Source organism: Phasianus colchicus, chromosome Z, assembly GCF_987193195.1.
Source record: "Phasianus colchicus chromosome Z, bPhaCol1.hap1.1, whole genome shotgun sequence".
NCBI classification, from domain to species: domain Eukaryota; kingdom Metazoa; phylum Chordata; class Aves; order Galliformes; family Phasianidae; genus Phasianus; species Phasianus colchicus.
In genome coordinates, this window is record NC_143476.1 from 35,939 (window position 1) to 58,902 (window position 22,964).

Sequence of the window (22,964 nt, forward strand, 5' to 3'; positions counted from 1 at the left end):
AAATGTTTGAAAACACACGACATTTGGATGAACTAAAAAAAAAATTAGCTTTCCCCAGCTGGAGGTTCTCTCTAAAGCCAGCAACCCATCATGAACATATCTACCATACTGCTGAGCTTCAACTCAACGTTACTGCTGACTCAGTTAATACTCTGAATTCAGTCACAAGCCACAAAGTGAATAAACACATTATGAGCATGTGAGCAAAATGCCTGTAAATCAAAGACCTCGGACTGCAGTACTTACTGTTTTCAGCTTCTACATTGCCTCATTCTAAGTGTGGCCTTCAAAACAGAGCCATTCTGTTTATTTTGATGATAAAGAATGGAGAACTTTGTACAAATACTGCCATTCCAGAATGGGCCTACACGTGAGGAATTAAACAGGCCTTTAGGTACCAGCACTCTGCTCTATTTTATCTACGTTTTGGGAAACAGATTTGCATAGCAAATTTGGGTAGTAGATTCCAATCCACAGAGCAATAAGTCTGAAGGATCAAAACACCTACATGGAAGTATACACAGGGATCCTAAGTGGCTCTTAGAGCGCATGCAGTTTTCAGAAATAATGACAAAAAAAAAAAAGGCATGTTCATTACCTTGGTAATGGTGAGCACTATGTCAGTAGATGTTACCAGGGGCTGAGGGTTTCCTAGCAGCTTATAACCAACCACTTCTGGAAGCACCATGCTGATCGGCTGACCCAACATCACTGCTTCTGCTTCAATGCCACCAACACCTGGAAGCAACAACTAAATCATCAGACTATCCAAAAGACACAAAAGAGTCCTAGTAGTATATAAACCTATAAGTATTTTATGCTGACTTAAGTTGAGAGAAGACACACAGTAAAACAGGGCTGAGACCTCTGTAAACAGTCATTTGTCTTCAGTTTTTGCAGAGCTGGTTTTTTTTTTTTGCAAGGCTAAGCTTTAGTTTCATATTTCTAGCCTTGATCCTCAGCTATCAGATGAGATATTAGATAAATCTAAGTAATTCACTCAGAAGAGACTTGGATTTCACAGTGAACATGCAAAAGTTTCATTTGAAGACTTAAACGTGCCATGAATAAACAGAACAAAACTCCTGACAGGGCACAGAACACTGGTGTGCTGTTTGTGAAATGTACTGTAACTACTGGTTACCAATCAAAAGCAGAAAAGTTGTTTTACAGGAAGGAAAGTTTACTGTACTCAAAAGGTATAGGCTGTTCCCTGCACATACCCCAGCCAAGTACTCCCAAGCCATCTACCATGGTGGTGTGCGAGTCAGTGCCCACCACACTGTCGGGATAGTAGTAGCCATCCTGATCCATCACCACTCTTGCTAAGTATTCCAGGTTCACTTGGTGGATGATCCCGGAGCCTGGTGGAATAATCCTCATGTTTTTAAAAGCCTGAGAGCCCCACTGAAACAAAAAGTAGAGTCAAAAGTTTTTGACACATGTGAGCACTGGACGAATTTATGTTTGTTCCATCTTTGGTCATGCAAATAAGATTAACTACTTCAGTACCTTTAAGAACTCAAACCTTTCTTTGTTCCTTTCAAATTCCAAATCCTGATTCTTTTGCAAGCTGTCTGATCTGCAAGTGAAAATAATCATCTGTCACAATCAAAAGGGTCCACCTGAGATTTATGTATGGTCAAATATGCCCCAACGGTGAAAGAAGAGTTACTAGCTAATTTTAATGCTGATCAATCTCAGCTTTTAAGGTCATCACAGCAGCAAAGAAAAGGTAATCAATATTGCTTGTATTATTTAACAAGTTTAGTTTAAATCTGAGCACTAGTCTGCATATCATACAGATGGTTGGCTTGAAACCTGTATTTTAGGAAAAGGTAGACTATGCATCAGAGCAAGGTGAAGTTTCCATAGCCTTGATAAATACAAGGATTATCAGCAAAGAAGAAAAGGAACACAACTACCTTGCAGTTTAAGTTAAGCTGTAGCTATCCCTGTGGTTTAAGACAGAAAGGGTTAACAAACTTTCCACTTATATCAGCTCTCAACCCAGGGCTGAAGAGTTTGAAAGAACTAAAGCCCAGGACTGGCCAATATTCCCTCCAAACCTACAAGGTCCAAGTAGAATCAGAAAAAGGCTGGGACAAAAAGTAACTATAAGCAAAAAATTATCTAAGTAAAGTCCTGAATAGGACTGATAAAATGAAAGTTATCAAAATAGACAGGAAAAGTGATCAAAACAGTGGGAAAGTGAGGGGGGGAAAAAAATTGTACTACTTTCGAAAGATCTAATAAAAATGATGCAGATGTCATTTACAAATTTTAAAACATTAGGCTTCTAGTTTATTAAACTGCTGCTAAAGCACCTACTAACTCACTGATGAGTCTTATTTTTAATTTTGTGACTGTTCCTTAATTCCTTAGTGTTAAGATTCACAATAATACCTCTACAAAAATTTAGAGGCAGCTCATTTTTGACAGGAGCGTATGTTCAAAATTTTTTGGCCTTTTTTCTCCCATCAGTTGCAAAACCGAAGCAGTGAGCTTGTGCCTCTATAAGCCTTTAGCCAAAAATATTAAAAAAAAAAAAATGGAAGGAAAAAAATGGTTACATTTAAAAACTTTCCGTCAACATTCCGCTCCGAAACAAGTTTTATGTTACATCTCTGCTCAGAAGTTCATTATTTTCATTTAGCAGAGCCCTTGAAATATTGGCATTGCTAAAATGTTGTGTTCTTTAATTTCTACTTATTACTCTTTTTTTGCCCACTTCAAAACTCTCTCTTACAGAGGACAATAAATACAGAGTGTTTTTGCAGGCAAGGCAATTGCAGACCAACAAACTTCAGAAGTTTGGTACACAGAAGGAAACCACAGAGAAATACGCAATGATCTGTTTCAAAGAGTATTTTAGTAGGCTCATGTTTACATATTAGGGTAAAAGGAACCCTCCATAAAGGTCTTAGATTTAATTGTGAGTCTAGTGAGCATTTGTCTGCCTGTAGCCATTCAGGATTGGCTTGCATTGCGCTTCTTTCCTATACTTTTAGCAGTCATATTAATCAATATCTTGTGCTCTTCCCCGTGGAGGCAGAGAATCAGCAAACAGCTAGTCAGGGCAGCTCAGGTCTGCTCTTACACAAATAAGGAAGAAAGGAGAGAGTCTTGCCTATCCTTTCCAGGAAGCCTCAAAGGTCAAAAAGTGCAAGTGGAAAAAAGCTATTTCTGAACAACTAATAATAATGCAGTATTATTATGGAAAACTGTGATCACCACAGGTCTGGACTGGGCCTGTTTCTACTGACATTCAGTCCAGGCTTGTGTGGCTGAGAAAGACATTACAGAAAGAATAAAATTTCTATTTTGTTCACAGCAACTGATGCAAAGCTTTAACTTCATCATTTCTCAGGTTCTACGATGTTACAGTTCAAATGCTTAGAGTATCTCCAATTACATTACCAGCTTACTAACGTTAAGAAGTAAAAAATGTTTTGTATCCTTACCGCCTGTTAAAATCAACCTGGATGGAGTGATCTATCACTAGATCAGCAGGACAGATAGGATTGATTTTTTCAGGGTCCCCACCAAGTTTCTTCACAGCATCACGCATTGCAGCAAAGTCAACAACAGCAGGTACCCCTCTGTAATAGAAGATAATTAGGCAATGTGAAAGGAGAAAAAAAAAGGCAAAACAAATTCAGCCAAACTCCTGAGACTCAGAACAGACGCCTGAAGCCACACAGGAAGCAAACTGTGGTCTCATCCTAAGTCTTGGGATCATTATTCTACTTCAGAGTCAGCACTCTAAGGCAGATGAATTCAGAACTACAGGACAGGCTGAACTGTATCTACAGTCTGAGTGCTGTAACAATGAAAAAACAAAACCAAAATTCATCAAAGTTCATCAAGGAGATTAACATGCTTGGCTGGGACTCTAGAAAAAATAGTTCAATTCAGCATTCCTTTGGGACCTTGAATTTGTTTCTCTTCTTTTGCTCGGTTCTGCTCTCCTTCCCAGTATGCTTTAAAGAAAAACAGAAACAGAAGAAAAGTTTGGGGCAGGCGGAGCAATAAAACAACAATGTCTTTTCCATTCTCTGCCATGTTTTTTCAGCTGATTTCAGGGCAAAGACCATCCATTCCAAGGTTTGTAAAATGCAGGAGAATCTTCTTCCTGATTTGAAAAGTGCCTTCCACGCCTCTGCTAGTTCTACTGGCAGAGCAGGGTATTCAAGACCTCTTAAAGATCAAAGGGCACGACTACAGAACACCTCTATTTTCAGAAGTGGATTTCATTTGGGAAACCCTCTTGCACATCAACGAATCCCACTGTGCTACTTGCTGAGACAAAAACTGTCGTCTGTGATGTGTCTGTAATAATTTAATATCACTCAGTATCTCACAAAGAACAAGCTTTTGCAAGAGTAGCCCCAGGGAGCAAGAATTTGTTCTGGACTCCTGATTATGATATTATAATTTTAAAATATAGCAGAAGAACTGCAGGAAGAATCATGGCTGGGGTGTCAGGAACCTCTGGGGGTCCTCTGGTCCAACCATCCTTCTCAGGCAGGGCCATCTACAGCACACTGCCCAGGCTTATGCATATCTCCAAGGACAGAACCTCTGCAATGTCTCCTGGAGACCTCCTGTTTTTCAACCCATTGCTTTCTGTTTGTCTGCCACTGGCACCACTGGAAGGAGCCTCACTCCATTCTCTTCGCACCCTCCATGCAGATACTTACATAAACTGGTAAGAACTGTCACTCCCCACCCCAAGCCTTCTTTTCTCCAAGCAAAAAAGGCTCCACATCATCTAGCATTCAACACTATTAGCCGTTGATGTTTGATAGCTTAAAGCAGATTGTTGGCTTTTTTCCCCCAGAATATGCATACATCATGGAAAGAAGCCGATGCTGCATTAAGGATGGATTTGAGGGAGGGCAGAGGTGGAAGAAGGTGAGAGGAAGATCCATTTACCAATTTACAAACCTCATGCAACTGAAAAGAAACAGAGACAATACTCATCTATATACTCAGAAAAACAGAGCATAATTGCAGAACAGTGAAATCTAGTAAATTCAATAATCCTAATGCATGATCTATGAATGTAATTGTTACGTGGCTGCTGTAAGGCTACCAAAAGCTCCATTTTCTAAAAGCTCCCACTCAGGAACATGTTCTTAAATACAGCTGCTCGGCAGATTTAAAACAATTTTTTTATAATTCAGCTGGAAAGAAAGGAATAAGATAAGCAGTAACAAAGGGAACAAAGCTTGCTTGAAAACTGGTTGCCTCCATACTCTTTTTTTTTTTTTTAAGGTTTGCAACAGCCAACAGCCAAAAATGAGTATCTAGTAAACCAGCTTTTTTTGTTGTTTTTTTTTTTTTAATCAAAGCTCAACATCTTCAAAAGTTGAGCTGTATTGGGCCCCCATCCAGTGGCCATCCTTTGGGGAAATACAAACCAGCAGGTACAACAGGCAAGACACATTACAGTCCTGAAGAACAAAATAAAGTGACAGCTTAGCAGCACAGGGCTTGCCACAGAAGAACTGAAATCTCAGCTTCTGTACAAAGGTACAGGACAAAGGTTCAAAGTAATGTGGACTTTCATGTCAAAAGCCTTATTAAAAACAGTTAGAAGTTACTGTTTCACCTGAAAATTTACTTTTCACATCTATCAGGGACACACTAACATATGGGTATTACCACCACTGCAATAACAGGGCCTAGTTTCAGAGTCCATCAGGTAGGAATCTCAACTGACATTTTTGAGGAAAAGCAGACATTCATTTTTTCAAAAGTCTTAAAAAATATACACTTGGAATAATAGTGATTTAGAACAGAAAGCAATGATGGGGCTTATAAATGAGGACTGAAAAGTGTAAAACATTAAAAGCTAGAGCCTCTCCAGAAATAAACTGAAAAAGAAAACCAGGAGAAAAAAAAAGAAACCAGCAAAATCTCTTATTCTAAGTTTCTTCATTTGCATGCAAACATATCCATCTTACTTTCTCTCCTTTTTTGGGGACCTTCATGAAGATATTTATTTCTGCATCTCAGAGGTACTTCATCTACACTTTCATTATAAGCATTTGCCTCCCAAGAGCTGTCTGCATAATAATATCCAGGAAAGGTGAACACAGTCTCTCCCAGCATTTCATTGCTATTATTTCTTTCAGCTCATCCTCTCCATCCCAAGCTAAGTACTCCTGCAGTTTCAAAAACCCCTCTTGCTACCTGTGGAGAGCATCAGACTCACGTGAAATCTTGCAGAATAACTCGTGCAGGCTTAAATGGCACTTCAACATTCTTATGTTGCACCACTTTCCAGTTGAGAATATTCTCAACATCTTGCTTCTTCACTAGGAACTCATCACAGTTTCGTATCGCTGCTTCTAAGAGGACTCGAATAGAAAATGGAAGGCGTCCTGCATGGGCAAGAGGTAACAAATAAAGAAGTGTATAAACGCAATAGAAAAATACAATTTTCTGCCTAGAATAATTGAAAATATAGTTTAGATGAACCATTTTCTTCTTCTCAAGAGAATGAAAGTGAACTGCAGTATTTGTGCATCTGCTAAACTTTTACTTCAAGACAGAAATATGTAGGCCACTCCAAAAGCAATGCCTCCTAATTATTTCCAGAGAAACTACAACAGATACAAAGAACACAATAACATCAATGCAGGAGAAAGTTGTCTTCTCTCTGGCCTGATTGTAGAAACTTGAGCCTTCAGCTTATTCAGCATTACAACGTGGACAGAGTTGATGGTATGACCAGATTCCAGGAAATCCAGAAGGATCACCCCTTTCCTATTCCAAGAGCCAGCACACATCACTTTACCTGGTGAGGGCTGCATCTTGAACTTTTTCTTCTTGGGGCCATTCACACACCACCCCCCAGTGGACTACCATTTTGACTATGGCTTATGAAGGTGACAACACATCTTGTCACCAGTAACAGTTACTTTCATCTTCATACTGGTTAAATAGCTCCTGACAGACTTGCTTACAGTGTTCTTTCCATTCCTGTCTGAGTAATCCTGGGACCTACCTGCCACAAACTTTGTGAGATTCCAACACTGCCACCATTATCTCCAATGTATTGGAGCAGATATTCAGCTCTGTACACAGCTCCCTAATTGCAATCCACTGCTTCACGTGGACGACCTGATCGAGATGCTCTTCATTTCACGGTGTGACAGCAGTGCAAGGCCATTCAGAACATGGCTTGTCTTTCACATCACTGCTGCAACTGCTGAAACACATCACTCACCACCTCACAGTGCTTATGTCCACCATTTTGTGTCCATAACCATTCAAAAAGCACCAATTAATGTCAATGGATGCAGTGTTTTCCACAGGGAGGAATTCAATGACACACCTTTGCTTCATCTGCACTTCCACACCAGACACCATTCTGTCAGAACGCCCCTCTGCTGCCATTTGTTGCATGACAACAAGATGTAAGGGAAAATTGGTGGGAAGATTCAACCTTTACTGCCACACCACCAGCATCTGGCCCTGATATCATGAGTCAATGAAGTAGAAAGCATTACTTTTGGCTTAATCCTTGTACATGTGAGATGTTACCAAAGATTAGAATAGCTTTGACAGCCCTACCATAAGTAATGGGTATGAAGAAAAGGTAAAAGCTTATCTGCAATAATGGATGTTTGAGATCCCCTCTTGAAATATTTCAATTCAAAAAAAAAACCCTGAGAAGTCTGTTGTAATGTTCTATCCAGGGTCCCAGAGACATAGAAGTCATCTAATCACTTAGAATCACTTGCACTTGTGGTTTTTTTGTTGGTTGGTAATTCACCACCACCGCCACAGTCAGTTGGTATGTTACTCCATCTCTCTGCTGGACTGTGAGAATTTCACCCTTTTTTTTTTTTCTTTACAGAACATGGAGCTTATTCCTCTTGGGATTCTGAAATAAGACAACTGCTGATAACATACATGCATTTGCCTGGCTCTTAAGACTCATCTTTGCTTTCCAGAGACCAGGTCCACAGTTAATTTACATGGTATCTGAGCTTGCAATGGATATACATTTAATATTCAAACAAAATGTTCCTTCTCTTCCAAGCTTGTTTCCTGAATTCTTCCTAATCACTTGTTTTCTCTTTGAAGGAAGAGAAACACTCCACACAGGCAGCTATAAGCTATAGATACTGGCTTTCTAGGTCAGTGGCATGGATTGTAAGGTTTTCAACAGTGACACACAGAAGTTGCCTAAGAACCTTCAGGAAGTGTCAGTGAGAAAAAGCATCTTCAGAAACAATTCTCACCTCTATTCATTGTTCCTTTTATATTTGAACAATTTTTCTGGATGATTTAGCTATATCAGAGTCAGGTCATTTCCAGCCTTTCACAGCTGTGGAGTGAAAACTTAAATCTGGCTAGCCCTCCTTATTCATTTTGGAAAAACACAACTGCAACATGCAGTTTGCATGCACAACATGATGAGAAAAATAACACTATCAACTTGTTGGTACTTCTGTAATTCTAAGTTTCCAGAAATAAATTCTGCTTTTTGGTTTTCAAGAAATATCTTCTGAATTCATACTTCTCTTTGTGACTGTACAGTCACAGATTCGTTATCACCCAACGCTGCAGTGCCTCTGGTACTGTTCACCAAAGCTAATTAAATGCTTTCCCTGTGTTGTCAACGTACCATATCTCACGTCTTCCAATTTGCTCAGATTAAAGAACTTCTTCAGAGGCTGTGTAGCATCTAGTGGCTCCACAATCTGTACAAAAGGGTTGCTCATGGTTATTAAAGACACCTTGAGTCCCTAAAATACAAAAGAAAAAGAATTAGCACTGTTTTCACAGTATCTGTCCCACGTGCAAAAGACACACTCCACAGCCCCACAAAATATCTGTTCCATATATATGCAGAGCCTATGCAAGACAAAAAGGCACAGCATAGCCTGTATTAGTAGTGCCCTTTCCCTGCAATCCTCTTGTAATATGTCCTCAGAAATAAAAGGTGTGCAAGAAGATAAGAGCATTGTAAAAATTTAAGAGGCATCACATGACTTACAAAACAAGTTCAATGTCTGCACTGACATTGCTTGCACTACGGTCTTCTTCAGGCTACTTCTGGACAGCCCTCTGAGCCCCTGTGATGCAGTAACTACAGCAGTGCAATCTCGTTCCTGAAGTGGCAGTAGTTGAAAGCTAAACAGATAAGTCATCTGCATTCAAAATTAAAAATCAGCATAATTCAACCAAACAGAACCACGATGATTTAGAAGGAGTTACACAGTAAGATTACCAACCCTATCTGAATATTTGAAAAACAAGGAGTCCTCTTGCCGTCAGCAAGATTTCATTCCCCACGAAAAGAAAATTAAGGCTGACTCTACTGTGAGATGGTTTTTGTGGCTATCCTAGCAGTTCAATGGGCAAAATATCCCACTAGGATATAGGACTTTTCACGCTCACTTACATGAGTTAAATGTAAACGTGTCCATGAATATTTCCAACATCAAGGCACAAAATGGCCTGAATTCACACTGGAAACACCTCTCCATCTTCAGAAAAGTTTAGCTGCATGTGAACTGCCTGCTGAAACAGTTCCTAGGACACTAGCACCTGAATTCTATCCAAAGCTCTTCTGGGAACGCTTTAGGCTGACATATGCCTGGGAACAAGCCAATGATTTGAGAAAAAGAAGACTGTTTCCCCCCTTTGCCTGGCAACGTGATTATCTTTCTATTAAGAAAAAAAAAAAAAAAAAAGAGAGAGAGATAAAACTCAGTTGCTGTTTTCACACATTACTGTTCCTGTCTTCTTTCAAGTAACATTATCTCCCTGTGTCTCAGCTTTTCAAACAAGCAACGACAAAAAAACAGTATGAAATGCACCACTTTGACAAGCCTCCAGGACTGGTGCAAATGGCTGCACAAAGACCAGTACTTGTTAGTAGTAATGTGTCACGTTAATGATCTGTCAGGCCAAAGGCTGAATTAGTTTATTTCACCCACCGGATACCATTGACTCTTCAAGAAATACAAATAGACGGAGAATTATGGAATCATTTGAGTTGAAAGGGACCTTTAAAGGTCATCTAGTCCATCTCCTCTGCAATGAGCCTACAGCTCCATCAGAGCTTGGTCCAGCCTGACCCTGAGCATCTTCAGGGATGGAGCAGTCACTAGGTCTCTGGGCAACCTGTTCAGCACTTCACCACTCTTACCATAACAAACTTTTTCCTTATGTCCAATGTAAATCTCCCCTCGTTTAGTTTGAAATCATTTCCCCTTGTCCTATCACAGCAGACCCTTCTAAAGAGTCTGTCCCCTTCTTTCTTGGGGAGGGGCCACTCAGTATCTATGGCTCCTCCACTCAGTCTCCCCCCAGATCCTTGTCTTCTCCAGGCTCTCAGCCTGTCCTTCCAAGAGGTGCTCCATCTCTTGTGTTGGATTCTTAAAGCACTCCAGCACAAATCACATCTCACAGATTTTCAAGTTAACAACAGTTAGGGATGAGATAGACGGAGAGGGAGGGAAAAATGAAGGTCTGGGAAATGAAGTATTGAGATAAGAAATATAAGAAAGGAAAATGCCCAGTATTCTGCCACACAGAACAAGGGAAACTTCAAAAGAACGTCGAAGGAAGTTAGAAAGGTAAGAAAATTAACAGACTGCAACCATCAAAACAACTGAAGTTAAAAAGAGGCACTGCTTACTTACTAAAGACTACAAATCTGAACGTGGAAATTCCCTCTTTCAGGGGGGGGAAAAAAAAAAAAAGCTTACTCCATAGCATTCACAGACAACTTACCTTGATTTCTTTGCAATATTTTTTTTTTTTTTGTCCTTGTATAAAGCCAAAGACCATTTACTTTTTGCACTGGGGCCTGTATTGCCCTAAAGTTCTGCTGCTACTGACATATCACCTCCTATATTCCCAACTACAAGTAATTTTCTGAGATTCCTTAGGCCAACTTTGTGTGGGGGACTCGTATCTGCAATCTCATCAAATTTTGGTCGTCCTCTTCTTTGGCAAGCATGACTCACACAGGTATTCTTCTTCTAAAGTAACCTCAATGCTTCTTGGACTGAGCACGATTGAAATGAACTTCTTTTCTCCGACTGCAAGCTATGATCTTAATGAGTTTTATTTTCTGCCTTCCAAGATGAGAATTTTATTTTATAGAATACTCATTTCTTGTGGAAAAGCCTGGCAGATAAAGCAGATCATTACTTCAATATGACCATATGACTTCACTGTACTCACCTGATATACTTTTATCTCAGTACAAATTGCACCAGGAACAATTTCTCATTTAAGCCAATGTCTTGGCAACCCACAGAGGCAATTCAATCACACGTTATTGACTTGTTACCATTTCTTTGCTCTCATCAGTTAGCTAAACAAAGGTGCCAAACTGTGAGGTCACCAAGGCTCACATGCATGTTCTCTTATCCTGCCTGGTCAAAGTGACACAAACAAACCTTCCAATCTCGTAAGCTCCATGGAGCCCCAAGCAAGAATTAAAGTAGAGAGAATAAATAGCAAATTCTTAACATCATTGCTGCAAATTTGCAGCACAAATCCATGAACAGTCTACTGTTTTTTCCAAATAAATTATAAACAAAACGGCCAAAGCACTGCACTCGAGTTGCTGACCTGCCTAAAAATTGTGAGGAAGCAATACTCTGCAGGTTAAATCCACTACAAAAAAAATAAAAAATAAAAAAAATCATACAATCACAAAATGAATCCTAGAATGGCTTGACTTGGAAGGGACCTTAAAGATCATGTAATTCCAACACTCTCCTGTGGACAGGGCTGCCACCCACTGGATCAAGCTGCCCAGGGCCCTTCCAGCCTGGTTTTGAACACCTTCAGGGATGGGGCACCACAGCTTCACTGGGTATCTAATCTAAACCTCCTTTTTCAGTTTCCGGTTTCCTCTTGTCCTATCACTATCAGAACCTGTAAAAGAATCAGTCTCTTTCCTGCCTACAAGCTCACTTTAACACTGGAAGGCCACAGCAAGGTCTCCCCAGAGCCTTCTCCAGGAAGAAAATGCCCAGTTCCCTCAACCTTTCTTCATAGGTTATGTCATAAGCAACTTGCTGTACTCGATTGCATTACCTAGATCTCTGATGAAGACATTGAAAACCATTGGGACCAAGACAGAATGCTGGGGGACACACCACTCATCCACCAACATCCACCTGGATGTAGAGCCATTGACCACAGTCCTCTGCTTGCAACTATCCAGCCAATTCCTGCTCCATCAAATAGCTCACCTATGAAATCCATATCCCTCCAATTTAGGGATAAGAACGTGGTGTGGGCCCATACTGAAGGCTTTGCTCAAACCCAAGGAGATGACATCCTTTGTCCACTCATTCCATCGCAGAAGGCCACCAGACTGTCTGAAGTAATCACCGCGGTGGGTACAGATTAACTTGAGATTGCAACACAGCGTATTTATTCACTTCTTGCCTGCACCAAAATGTAAATATGCAATGAGGTTAGCCAGTGCCTGCCTGCCAAACACTGGCTCAGTATGCAGGGGTCACAATGCACGGTCACAGCAACAGCTGAACATACAGACTGAAGAAAGCGCTGGATCTGCAGCCTGATGGCCTCCAAACTGTTTGCACAGAGGTCACGTCTGAAATGGGGCTCTGTATGCACACCCTCAGGAAGGCAGAAGTGCAAATGAAGAGCTTTCTCATGGTAACAACCACAAACCACCCACAGAAGCCTCCTGGCTCTGGAGGACAGCATTAACTGCTGCCTACACTTAGGTCTCTGACTAGCCAGACCCTGGACACCCATTCCCCTGCCTCTGTACAATTCTGGACACTTTCCTATGATTTCAGTGGCTTCATGCAACTGATTTATCTTAGAAAATGGTTCAAAAGGGAAGCAACGTAAGTTTCCCTTCAGACTGCTTTGCAAAGCCAAAGAAAATTATTTTAAACTCAGTTTAGCATCTTTAAGGCTACATAAATGTACAGTGGATCAGAAAGCTAAGAAAACAGATGATTTTACAGAACCAGAATTCAGAGCACAAGCACGTTAAGACTGAGGGGGGGCAGATTTTCCATAAAAGTTATAGCAAAAATAATTTCAGGCAAACACAAAGAGAAAACTAGCAAGAGAAGCTTTTGGGTAGAGAAAAAAGACAAAAGTTAACAGAAAGTATCATAATAGAGAAGACCACCACAAACCCAATGACTTGCATAGAAACTGCTAGGTCTTCGAAAAGCTTCCTTCAGTCTCACAGCATCCATGCCTTTGTGACTACATACTTGAAGCTGAATCTGGAATAAGGATGTTTAGCTTTTAAGCATCACCTACACAAATCTGCCATTTTGCAGTATGGTAAATTTCACTTTCTTCTATCATAATCTACTGAAGTAGCAACATTCCTTCCTTTGTGCAGTCCCTTTCAAATATCATCTGCCAGGACACAAATCCTCATTACTTTAGCCTTTTCAAAGGTTGTATGATTTGTATAAGGTGAACAAGATGAACTACAATTTTACTTTGCTCTTTCCTGTGCCAACTAACACAGGCTGGCAAACACTGGTATTGTTTATATTAATGCTGAACATCTTTAAATCTAAACTCCTTCATTATTAATAGTTACCCATTCAGAGTGCTATGCCAATGCAGTTGCTCAGCACTGTGTCACTCACCTTCGCATCCCATTGGAGTATATTTTGAATTTTCACACAGACTGCACATCAGCTCCTCATAAAGGTGTTTTCAGGCTTTCTTGCATCCCAGCTCCAGAACTCTCTCCCCCGCAGAAGCAAAAGTGCAGAAAGATTCTAAGCACAGGCATGGAAACCATGAATACCAAGAGGGGAAGATTTATTTGGACTAGGCCATAACTTTCCAAATATAAAACAAGGAAGCTGTTTTTCATGCACGTAACACTTGCCCTTCCAAGCAGAGAATCAACTCTTAGCTAAAACAGCTGTTCCTTAAACTACCACTGGAAATGATATAGGAGGGTTCATAGCTCTCCAGCAACAAAACTTTGTACTGTGATACTCTAACAAAGCACTCAGACTAGCAAAATATGCGTACATCATCCTCACTCTACCTGTATTGAGTCAATCAGTAAACTCAGTATTCACCACGATAGATCAGACATGTCCTTGCAACAACAGACTAGCAGGAGAACGTGTTGTGATGTACATGCAGATCTCTGTGGTAGACCACACCACTGGATGACCATCTCAGCAGTACACTGTCCTGGTTTCAGCAGGACTAGAGTTACTTTTCTTCACAGTGATTGGTATGATGCTGTGTTTGGATTTAGGAGAAAAACAACATCGATACCATATTAGTGTTTTAGTTGTTGCTGGATGGTGCTTGCACTGAATGGAAGCCTTTTCTGCTTCTCATGCTGCCTTGCCAGTGAGGAGCTAGGGCTGCATAAGGAGCTGGGAGGGGGACAGAATCAACCCAGCTGACCCAAAGGCATGTTCCACACCATACGTATTCATGATGAACCATAAAAAAAATGCAGGGAATTGGCTGAACAGGCAGCCATTTTGCAGGACTGAGGAGGCACTGGTCAGTAGGTGGTGAAAACTTGCATTGCGCATCACTTCTTCTATGTGTATATAGATGATATTATTATTATTACTTTCCCTTCCTTTTCTGTCTTATCAAATTGCCTTTATCTCAGCCAAAGAGTTATGCCTTTTTTGCCCCCCCCAATTTTCTCTTCTGTCCCAGTGCAAGGAAGTGAGAGAACAGCTTGCTGGTGCTCAGCTGCCTGCTGGGGTTAAGCCACAACAAATCACTTCTCTTTCATTTCATCTTTGGTATCTCAGTTATTGCACAACGTGGCCAATAATTTCGGCCAACAGGCCAATATGACTGCCAAACAACTCTCCATCAAATTCAAAAAGTCACGGATGTCAGGTGAAGTTCTCAGTGACTAGAAAAAGGAAAAAGTCCCTTGCAATTTTAAGAGAGGAAGGCCCAGGAAACTACAGGCTGGTAAGCCTCACCATCGTGCTTGAGAAAATCATGGAAAACATCTTCCTGGAAGCTACAGTAAGGCAACACATGGATATGATCAGGGGCAATGATGGTAACAGCATCAGTGGACAACGGAAGAGCAACTGATGTCATCTATCTAGACTTGTGCAAAACCTTCAATACAATCCCACACCACATTCTTACCTCTAATTTAGAAATATATGGATTTGGATAGTTATTCAGTGGGTAAATAATTGGTTGGATACTCGCTGCCAGAGGGTTGTGGTCGATGGCTCTATGTCCAAGCAGATACAGGTGACAAGCAGTGTCCCATTCGGGACTTTTCAACATCTTAATCAATGATATAGACAGTGGGATCAAGTGTACTCTCAGCAAGTTTTCTGATGACATCAAGATGAGCGATGCATTCGACACGACAGATGGAAGGCATGCCATCCAAAGGGATCTAGACAAGCTTGGAAAGTGGATCCACAGGAACTTACTGAGATCCAACAAGGCAACGTGCAAGGTGTTGCACTTGGGTCTGGGCAATTCTAAGTATGCATAGAGATCAGAAGAAGAACTCACAGAAAGTAGCCCTGGGAAAAATGACCTGGGGGTTCTGATGGATGAAATTTATGGTTGGACTGGATGAGCTTGTAGGTCTTTTCCAACCTTGGTGTTTCTGTGATTCTATGAAAAGCTTTAAAAGAGCCAACAGGTCACGCTTGTAGCCCAAAAGGCCCACTGTATCGTGGGCTGCATCAAAACAAGAGTGTCCAATAGAGAAGGGAGGTGATTGTCTCCCTCTGCCCTTATGAGGCCTTACCTGGAGTAATGCATCCAAACCTAGGAACCGAAGCACAAGAAAGACATGGATCTCTTGGAATAGGTCCAGAGGAGGGCCACAAACATAACAGGGAGGATAGAGCACCTGTCACCTAAGAAAGGTTGAGGGAGCTGGGTTTGTTCTGACAAGACCTTGCTGTGGCCTTCCAGTACATCTTATAACCTGGAGGGAGAAAAACTTTTTACACGGTCTGACGGTGACAGGAAAAGGTAGAACAGTTTCGAACTGAAGGAGGAGAGATTTTGATTAGATATTTGGGGGAAATTCTTCATCCAGAGGGTGGTGAGGCACTGGAACGGGTTGATCAGAGAAGCTGTAGATGCCCCAAACCTGGAGGTGTTCAAAGCCAGGCTGGATGGCACCCTGGGAAGCCTGATCTGGTGGCTGGCAACCCTGCTGAAGGGAGGGCGTTGGAACTACATGATCTAAGCTCATTTCAGAGCTATGCTGTTTCAGGATTCTAAGATTTTAAACATCAACTTGTAAAACTAAACACCTAATGGTATGACTGACTAAAGTAGATGTCAATTAGTAAAGTTATTTTCCCTGGGCAGTTTGTAAATTGACTGTTAGCACTGGGAGGAATGAGCTGCATAGAATCACCAACTGGGCAGTTTAAAGTGCGCACCTTACAGGACACCAGAGTGGTTAAACCCACCAAATGCAATGGTGGAAGTCTTAGACCTGCAAGGATTATGGGAAGCCATGAAGAAATTTCCAGCTGAAAACTGGGGAAAGGAGAGGTTAGCTGGCAGGACTGCTCTGGGGAAAAGGCAGAAGACATACGGATCACTCACAGCTGCAGCAGCACATACCACCCATGCCCAACCTGATCACATCTATACCATCTCTACCAACAGCTGCGATAACTGCTCCCTCTCCAGCCAGTACAAGTTATTTACCTTAGTTTTGCCTACTCAACTGGTTGACATTTTGTGTGCCTATGTGGTTGTAAAAATCTGAGAGGAGCTGCTACAGAGCAGCAGATTACCAAGTTGTAAATCCATCAAGACAATACTGAGCATGCCACTTCTGACATTAGTTAAGAATTACGTATCGCTGAAGAGCACTTCTTAAACCTAGGTTTACTGCTCTCCTTCCTAATAGAAAGTGAGTGTCTGCAATTTACACAGCTCTACTTATGGTTTCACATTCTGCTCGCTAAGGGCCCTCATTGAAGGCGTTGACAACTCAACTTTCAGTTTACCTGTTACAGATTTCTTACCCATGAATCAAGATCTGGAAAGTGGAAGAAAACAGAAGGCATTCTTGCCCGTGTTAAAACTGGATGAACTTCAAGGTCCCTTAATCCCACACCACCTTGTGGTTCTGTGATTCCTTAGCAGGTCAAACAAGCAAGAAACTTCAGTCATGTTGGAATTGCAACACATTCTGTATGTACCTATCCTGCTTGAAAGAACGTTTTAAGCATGTTGGCAGAAGTCTCCATGCTTGATATGGAAGGACAGCCTCTTCAGTGTGAGTCAGGGATCTGCAATAGTAACACTATGGTAAGTAAATCCATTCACAATTTAAATGGGGTGGGTGGGGAGGGAGGTGGAACACAGATAGTTGTGTGGTACAAAAGAATTAGTTGAAAAAACCAAGTTGCTTAAGAAAAATGTTTTTGTTATCCTCGCATCTATTAAAAAAAAAAAAAAGAAATGGCCCAGCATTTGGATAAAGTTCAACACCATCACTAGAACAAGCAGAGTCTTGTTCTGTACTGTATCTAGCTATAATTACATTTGTATGCACACAGAACAGATGAGTACAACTACAGCTGCAATAAACACACAGGTTTCTTGTTCTGATTAAAAAAGCACTCACTGTTTAATACTCACTCTACCTGTGATGGATAAGGCCACTGTATAAGAGCCATGCAGTGCTGCCCTGATGTAAACTACCAGCAAGACTTGAGTACTATTAGAGCCTTCAGAAAGAATATGTTTCTCCACTGCACAGTGAAGCCCGGAGCAACACACATCCTTAAAGAAAAGCCCACTAACTTTCTGACAGCTGAGAAACTATTCTGCTGGTATAAACCATGGCATTATTGTGCACTGGAAGAAAACACAGCAATCTGTAATGGAGTTTATTTAAAACACTCTCTGCACAACATTTCAGGGAGCCCATTTCAACTTAAAGGCTCAAAAGGAACTTTGTCCTGAAACACAAGCGAGACCCTGAACTGCTGACTTTATTGCTTCCTCTTGATATCTAAAACTTTGACTGCAACACTAAAGTGCATACATTTTCAAAGCCACAACGTGCAACACTTCAAGCACAGTGGGAAGTGTGTGTTCCTATAAATGATATACTTCACTGGCTATCATAAACATTCTGAGGATTTCACTTTGTTAGCAGTGCTGTAGTACACGCACAGGAACTGAAGATTTTGTTCAGAGATCGTGTTTGTGAAATCAAGCCTTCGTCTTTTTACAGAAACTCCAGCTCCAAGCAGGCTGGAAGTTTAGATATATCCAGTTTCAAAATATTAAAGACCCTCAAGTCATCCCTCTGGAAGGCAACCTCCTCCTCCCTCACTTGACAAAGCACACTTTTTGCTTGAGGGATCATTGAAACACTTCCCGTGTGCACATCTCACCAGCTTTTGATGATCCAGGCAAGTACACATTATCTAGTATCTTCAGACAGCCTCCAGAACACAATCTAACCATGTAGTTAACAAAACCCAGATCCTAATTAAGCAGGCAAGAGTGTTAAGGGAATGCTGTGTCAGCAGACTCACCAGTGAGTGCCCTAGTTAAAACTAGACTCTTTTTTTTTTCCTGTAGAAAAACAAGCAACATTACACTTAAGAATAAAGGAAAGCTTATTTGAGGTTACAGTACACTGAAAATTGAATCTTTCAATATTTTTTTTTTTTCTCCCCTTAAGGAGCAACTTTAACCTTTTTCCTACTTCTGTACAAACCTGCTGCTCACTTCTCCTATCTTGGCAGTCATAGACTATTTATTCATCACTAAAAAAGCAGCATGGACTAGTTTTAACAAAGAATTAGCTTTCAGTGTCAGTACAAAAAAATATACATATATCCAGGGGCACATGCAGAAGCGTGTTCCCAACAGTAAGTTAACATGGAAGCACTGCAAGAGAGCTGGAAATAAGCTCAGTAAGCACCTGGAAAAGTTTAGCCTGAAATTTAGTTTCGGAATGGGGGATTAAAACAGACATTTTGTTATGGGGGATTAAAAAAACATTTTGTTACTGGTATTGTTTCAAAAGCCTCATGTGAAGGTTGGAAGGATGGCAGCAGAAGAGCATGAGGAAGGAAAACAAACTGGAGGTACTGTCAATTAGCCCTCTCCTCATTACAGAGCCACCACTTGAGTTCTGTGAATTGCTTTTGCACCCATTGGAGTCCTTCTGTGTGAACTGCCACTGTTTCAGAACAATCACAAATGTGTAGGTGGAAGGATGAAGAACCGATGAAAGAATTATTAATGTTGTGAAACAAATCTGGCACCATCAGGAAGAAGCCCTGATTTTTCAGATCATGGCAAATTGCACTCTGGAAATACAGCAAGAGATTTCTCATTAATACATCTCCAGCTTAGAACTGTTTGACTGTTCATGCAGACAAATCCGACTTTCAATCCCTTTGGTTTCAGTCTGCAAGCAGCAGAACAACCAACTATCTGATAGCACTTCATCAATTTCAAGCAGCCATTACAAGAGCATACTAGCCACAGTCCCACTGGAACCAAATGAAGTTTCAACAAAACATTTCTAATCAGCTTTTTCAGAACAGTTTTCCACAAAAAGACCAGGAAAAAAGAAGAAGAAGAAAAAAAAAAGTAGTGAGTATTTTGCAAGTTTCTGGAATCCTTGCCCTAAAATTAATCCATGCCCCGATGCCTATGACATCCCAAATATCTGGAGGAAATGTTCCACTCCTGCAGAGTGGCAACAGTGAAGGCAATAACCCTGAAAAATCCTTATCTTCCATTCACACAAACAGGGGAAACTGGAGAGAAAGACTCATCTTTACCTTCTCACTGTTTCTACGAGGGAAAGAGATCACTCCTCAATTCTAAGCCTTTCAGGAATTTGACACAGATCATAACTGCAGGTAGGGAGAAAATTTCCAGTAAAAATTACACAGTAGAAGCCCACAGTGAGAATACGTGTTAAAGAACACTAGCAAAATAGATTTCCCACTCTATTTACTACTTAAATATCAATAATGTTTCTTCTATGGTTTTCTGCAATTATTGCGTAAGCTCTTCCTCATTACCAGAAACGCTTTATTAGAAATATCAAAGCGGGAGCGCATCATTCACCGGCTGACACTCAACTCAAAGGAATCAGAGAGGAGGCAAGGGTCCAATTAAAACACCGTACGGCTAGAAATGAAGTCTGAAAGACCTAAAGGCTTTGGTTCAGCACCCGCCCGCAGCATATTCTCTGCTGTAGGAAAGCATCCGAACTGCTTCTCTGAGTTTGGAGCTTTTCAAACTCCTGAAAAGCTCTGTATGGGAATCTTCTCTGTCCTACAAAGCCCAGGATCGGTAAAATACTGACACTTCGTCAAGTCAATTCCTCACGCACATCAAAAACCCAGAGGGCGTAAGAGTCCGCCGCATTTCCTACTTCACGGGCATTAAATCCCCCTCTGCCCTTTGAAGAACCAACAATCCCCAGAAGTTCATTAGGACATTCTGATGAAGCACAATTGCTTTCAAGCCAATCGTTACAAAACAAACATCCCAATGTTAATGTTTGTCCCTAGGGTGGTCTTCCTCCGCTTTGGTATCACGGGTTGGTAACGAGCCAGCCTGAACAATGGCAGCAGCACCGCGTGCTCGCAGATATTAACTCGGCTCCGTGCGCTCGGTGACAGAACCCTCCTCTTCTTCAACTCCGCATCTCTGCTCTTTCCCCCTCTCACAGGAGCAGCGCAGCGGACAGACGGAACCCAAACGGCCGGAGCGGACCCTCCCGCAGCCCCGTTCCCGCCGCCGAGCGCTGGCAGCTCCGCCCGCAGACAACGAACGCAGCGCGCCGCCTCAGCGCAGCCTTCCCCCCGCCGCCTCCCCCGTTAAGCGGCCGCGCCGCAGCGGCGCGCTGCCCTCAGCGCGGCCTGGGCCGCAGGATGGCCGCTCCGCGCCCGCTGGCCGCCAGGGCGGGTCCGCGCCGCCACAGCCCCGCAGGCGGCAGGGCCCGGCGCCGCACGGAGGAAGGGCGGGCGGCTCAGGGCGGGCGGCCTCCTCCCCCCCGGACCGCGTCCCCCGCTAAGCGGGAGGGCGAGTACAGCGGCCCCGCCGAGCGCCGCACTCACCGTGGAGCTCGGAGGAACGCAGCGCCGCCGCTTCCCCGCTACCGCCGCCGCCGGCCTCGGGAGGGATGGGGCGGAGGCAGGCCGGCTCCGCCCGCAACCTCAAAGGCTTCCCGCCCACCCCCCGCCTTCACCGGGGCGGCCGTTCGTTGAGGCGGGTGTGGTTTTCCGCTGCCGCTCGGCGTTTTTTAACCCGCTGCCCCTCGGCGCCTTGCTCTCCGGGTTGCTGTCTGCCCTCGGACGGGGGGAAGAGCTCGCTGTCCCGGCTGTCGGTACTGACAGCGTCCGGCAAGCTGACCGCGATGGCAGGCCTGGAGGAGGTGCGGGAGTGCAGCGTCCTTCAGCTGAACGATGTGTGTCAGCTGCACGCCTGTGATACGACGGGGTGCATTTGGGGCTTGAGGGAAGCGTATGAGAATGCATCTAATTATAACAAAGGCGTTAGATAAAGAGGGAAATAAAGGTCTGCCGGGGTTGCGGTGTTGTGTCCTTTCAGCAGGGTGGCTGACCTAGATTTGCAAATCCACTTGGTGGGGGTTAAGGTGAAATAACACTCTGGGGCCACAGATGCACATAGAATCACAGAACTGCTTGGGTCTGAAGGGTCCTGAAAGCCCACCCAGTTCCAACCCCATGCCGTGGGTAGGGCTGCCCCTCACCTGCTTGGTTGGCGTAGGGCATCTCTGGCCATGAGTATCTCCAGGGATGGGGCAACGCAGCTGTGCCAGGGCCTCACCACCCTGAGCTCTGTCATGATTTCCTAATAGTATCTTGTCTAAATCTTCATTTCGCACACACCCTTACTTACTGGCCTTCTGGAACCTCCTCTCACTTCAGTTCCAGAATTGGTTGAGTGACATTAGCCTCCTCTGGGTGTTTCTCAGGCATCATTGTGGATCCTTGTCTTGCTTCAGTTCCTGCAGCAGCTGAGACACCATCTGAATCTAAGGAAGAGCAGGCTATTCCCCATGGTTTAACTGTATCTGTTCAGTCACACGGGACTTGTGCCTTACATGGATAAAAAGAGCTTAGATGGACTCATCCCTTACATGTGTGAAAAGAGCCTGGATATCTTACCTGTCTCTGGAGAGCATCTCGGAGAGTAGTGACAAGGAGACTTGTTGCTTAAACACCAGAAGAAGCAGATGGCCAGCAGTGTTTTTTGTTGTTGTTCTATTTTTCCCTGAAAAAACTTTGTGAAGGACAAAGAGGACTACTTGCTGACATCGCAGGAGAGGAGCAGATCTAAGGTGCATGATGTGACACAAGGAGTAAAACCAGAAGCACTGTTCTCTGCTGGAAAGGGCTGCTGGCACTTAGTGCAAGGCTAGAGATGGCTCTTCTGATGGTTTCTGGGGTAGTTTCCTGCGTACTGACCTGCACTGGCAGATCCTCCTGCCTACAGAATGTCAGGTTAGAACATGTAGATCAGGGAAAATAAATATTAGGATCTCAGGATCTAGCAAAGAAGATACACTGATTCTTGTTTTTAGCTAAATACTATAGTCCTGGCTCTGGCACACTTGATATTGATTTCAGTGGTGCACTTATGTTTCTTAGGGTCTCTCTCTCTCCTTAAGCCTGCTGTTGTATTGATACCTCTAAGGTGTTCCGTCATCTACAAAATATAGTACTTTTGAGTTATCTCTCAAAATCTTTCACAGGCTGACTTGGCTTGTGTTTGGCATAAACATCTCATGGAATAATGTGTATGCTCTCACTTCTGTTTCATAATGGAAAGACTTTTGAGAACATTTGATTGGCTTGGACATGGAGATGGACATTTATTCATAATCTCCTTTTCCAACCTTTTGCTGGAGAGATAGAATAAACTGAGTTTTTCAAAGTGAAGTCAGAGTTGTA

General features: G+C 42.5%; 1 protein-coding gene across 1 annotated transcript in view; it reads right to left on the reverse strand.

Annotated features, from left to right (window-relative positions):
- The window catches only part of ACO1 (aconitase 1), a 36,504-nt gene extending 15,239 nt beyond the window's left edge, over positions 1-21,265 (reverse strand). Inside the window, exons 1-7 of the mRNA XM_031610581.2 lie at positions 21,105-21,265; positions 8,648-8,768; positions 6,224-6,392; positions 3,465-3,602; positions 1,513-1,582; positions 1,224-1,407; positions 599-738 (exon numbers count right to left, since the gene is read on the reverse strand). Coding sequence (XP_031466441.1) covers positions 599-738; positions 1,224-1,407; positions 1,513-1,582; positions 3,465-3,602; positions 6,224-6,392; positions 8,648-8,744 — 798 coding nt within the window. The 5' untranslated portion in view covers positions 8,745-8,768; positions 21,105-21,265. The remainder of the gene's footprint in view (positions 1-598; positions 739-1,223; positions 1,408-1,512; positions 1,583-3,464; positions 3,603-6,223; positions 6,393-8,647; positions 8,769-21,104) is intronic.
- Between the last annotated feature and the right edge of the window lie 1,699 nt (positions 21,266-22,964).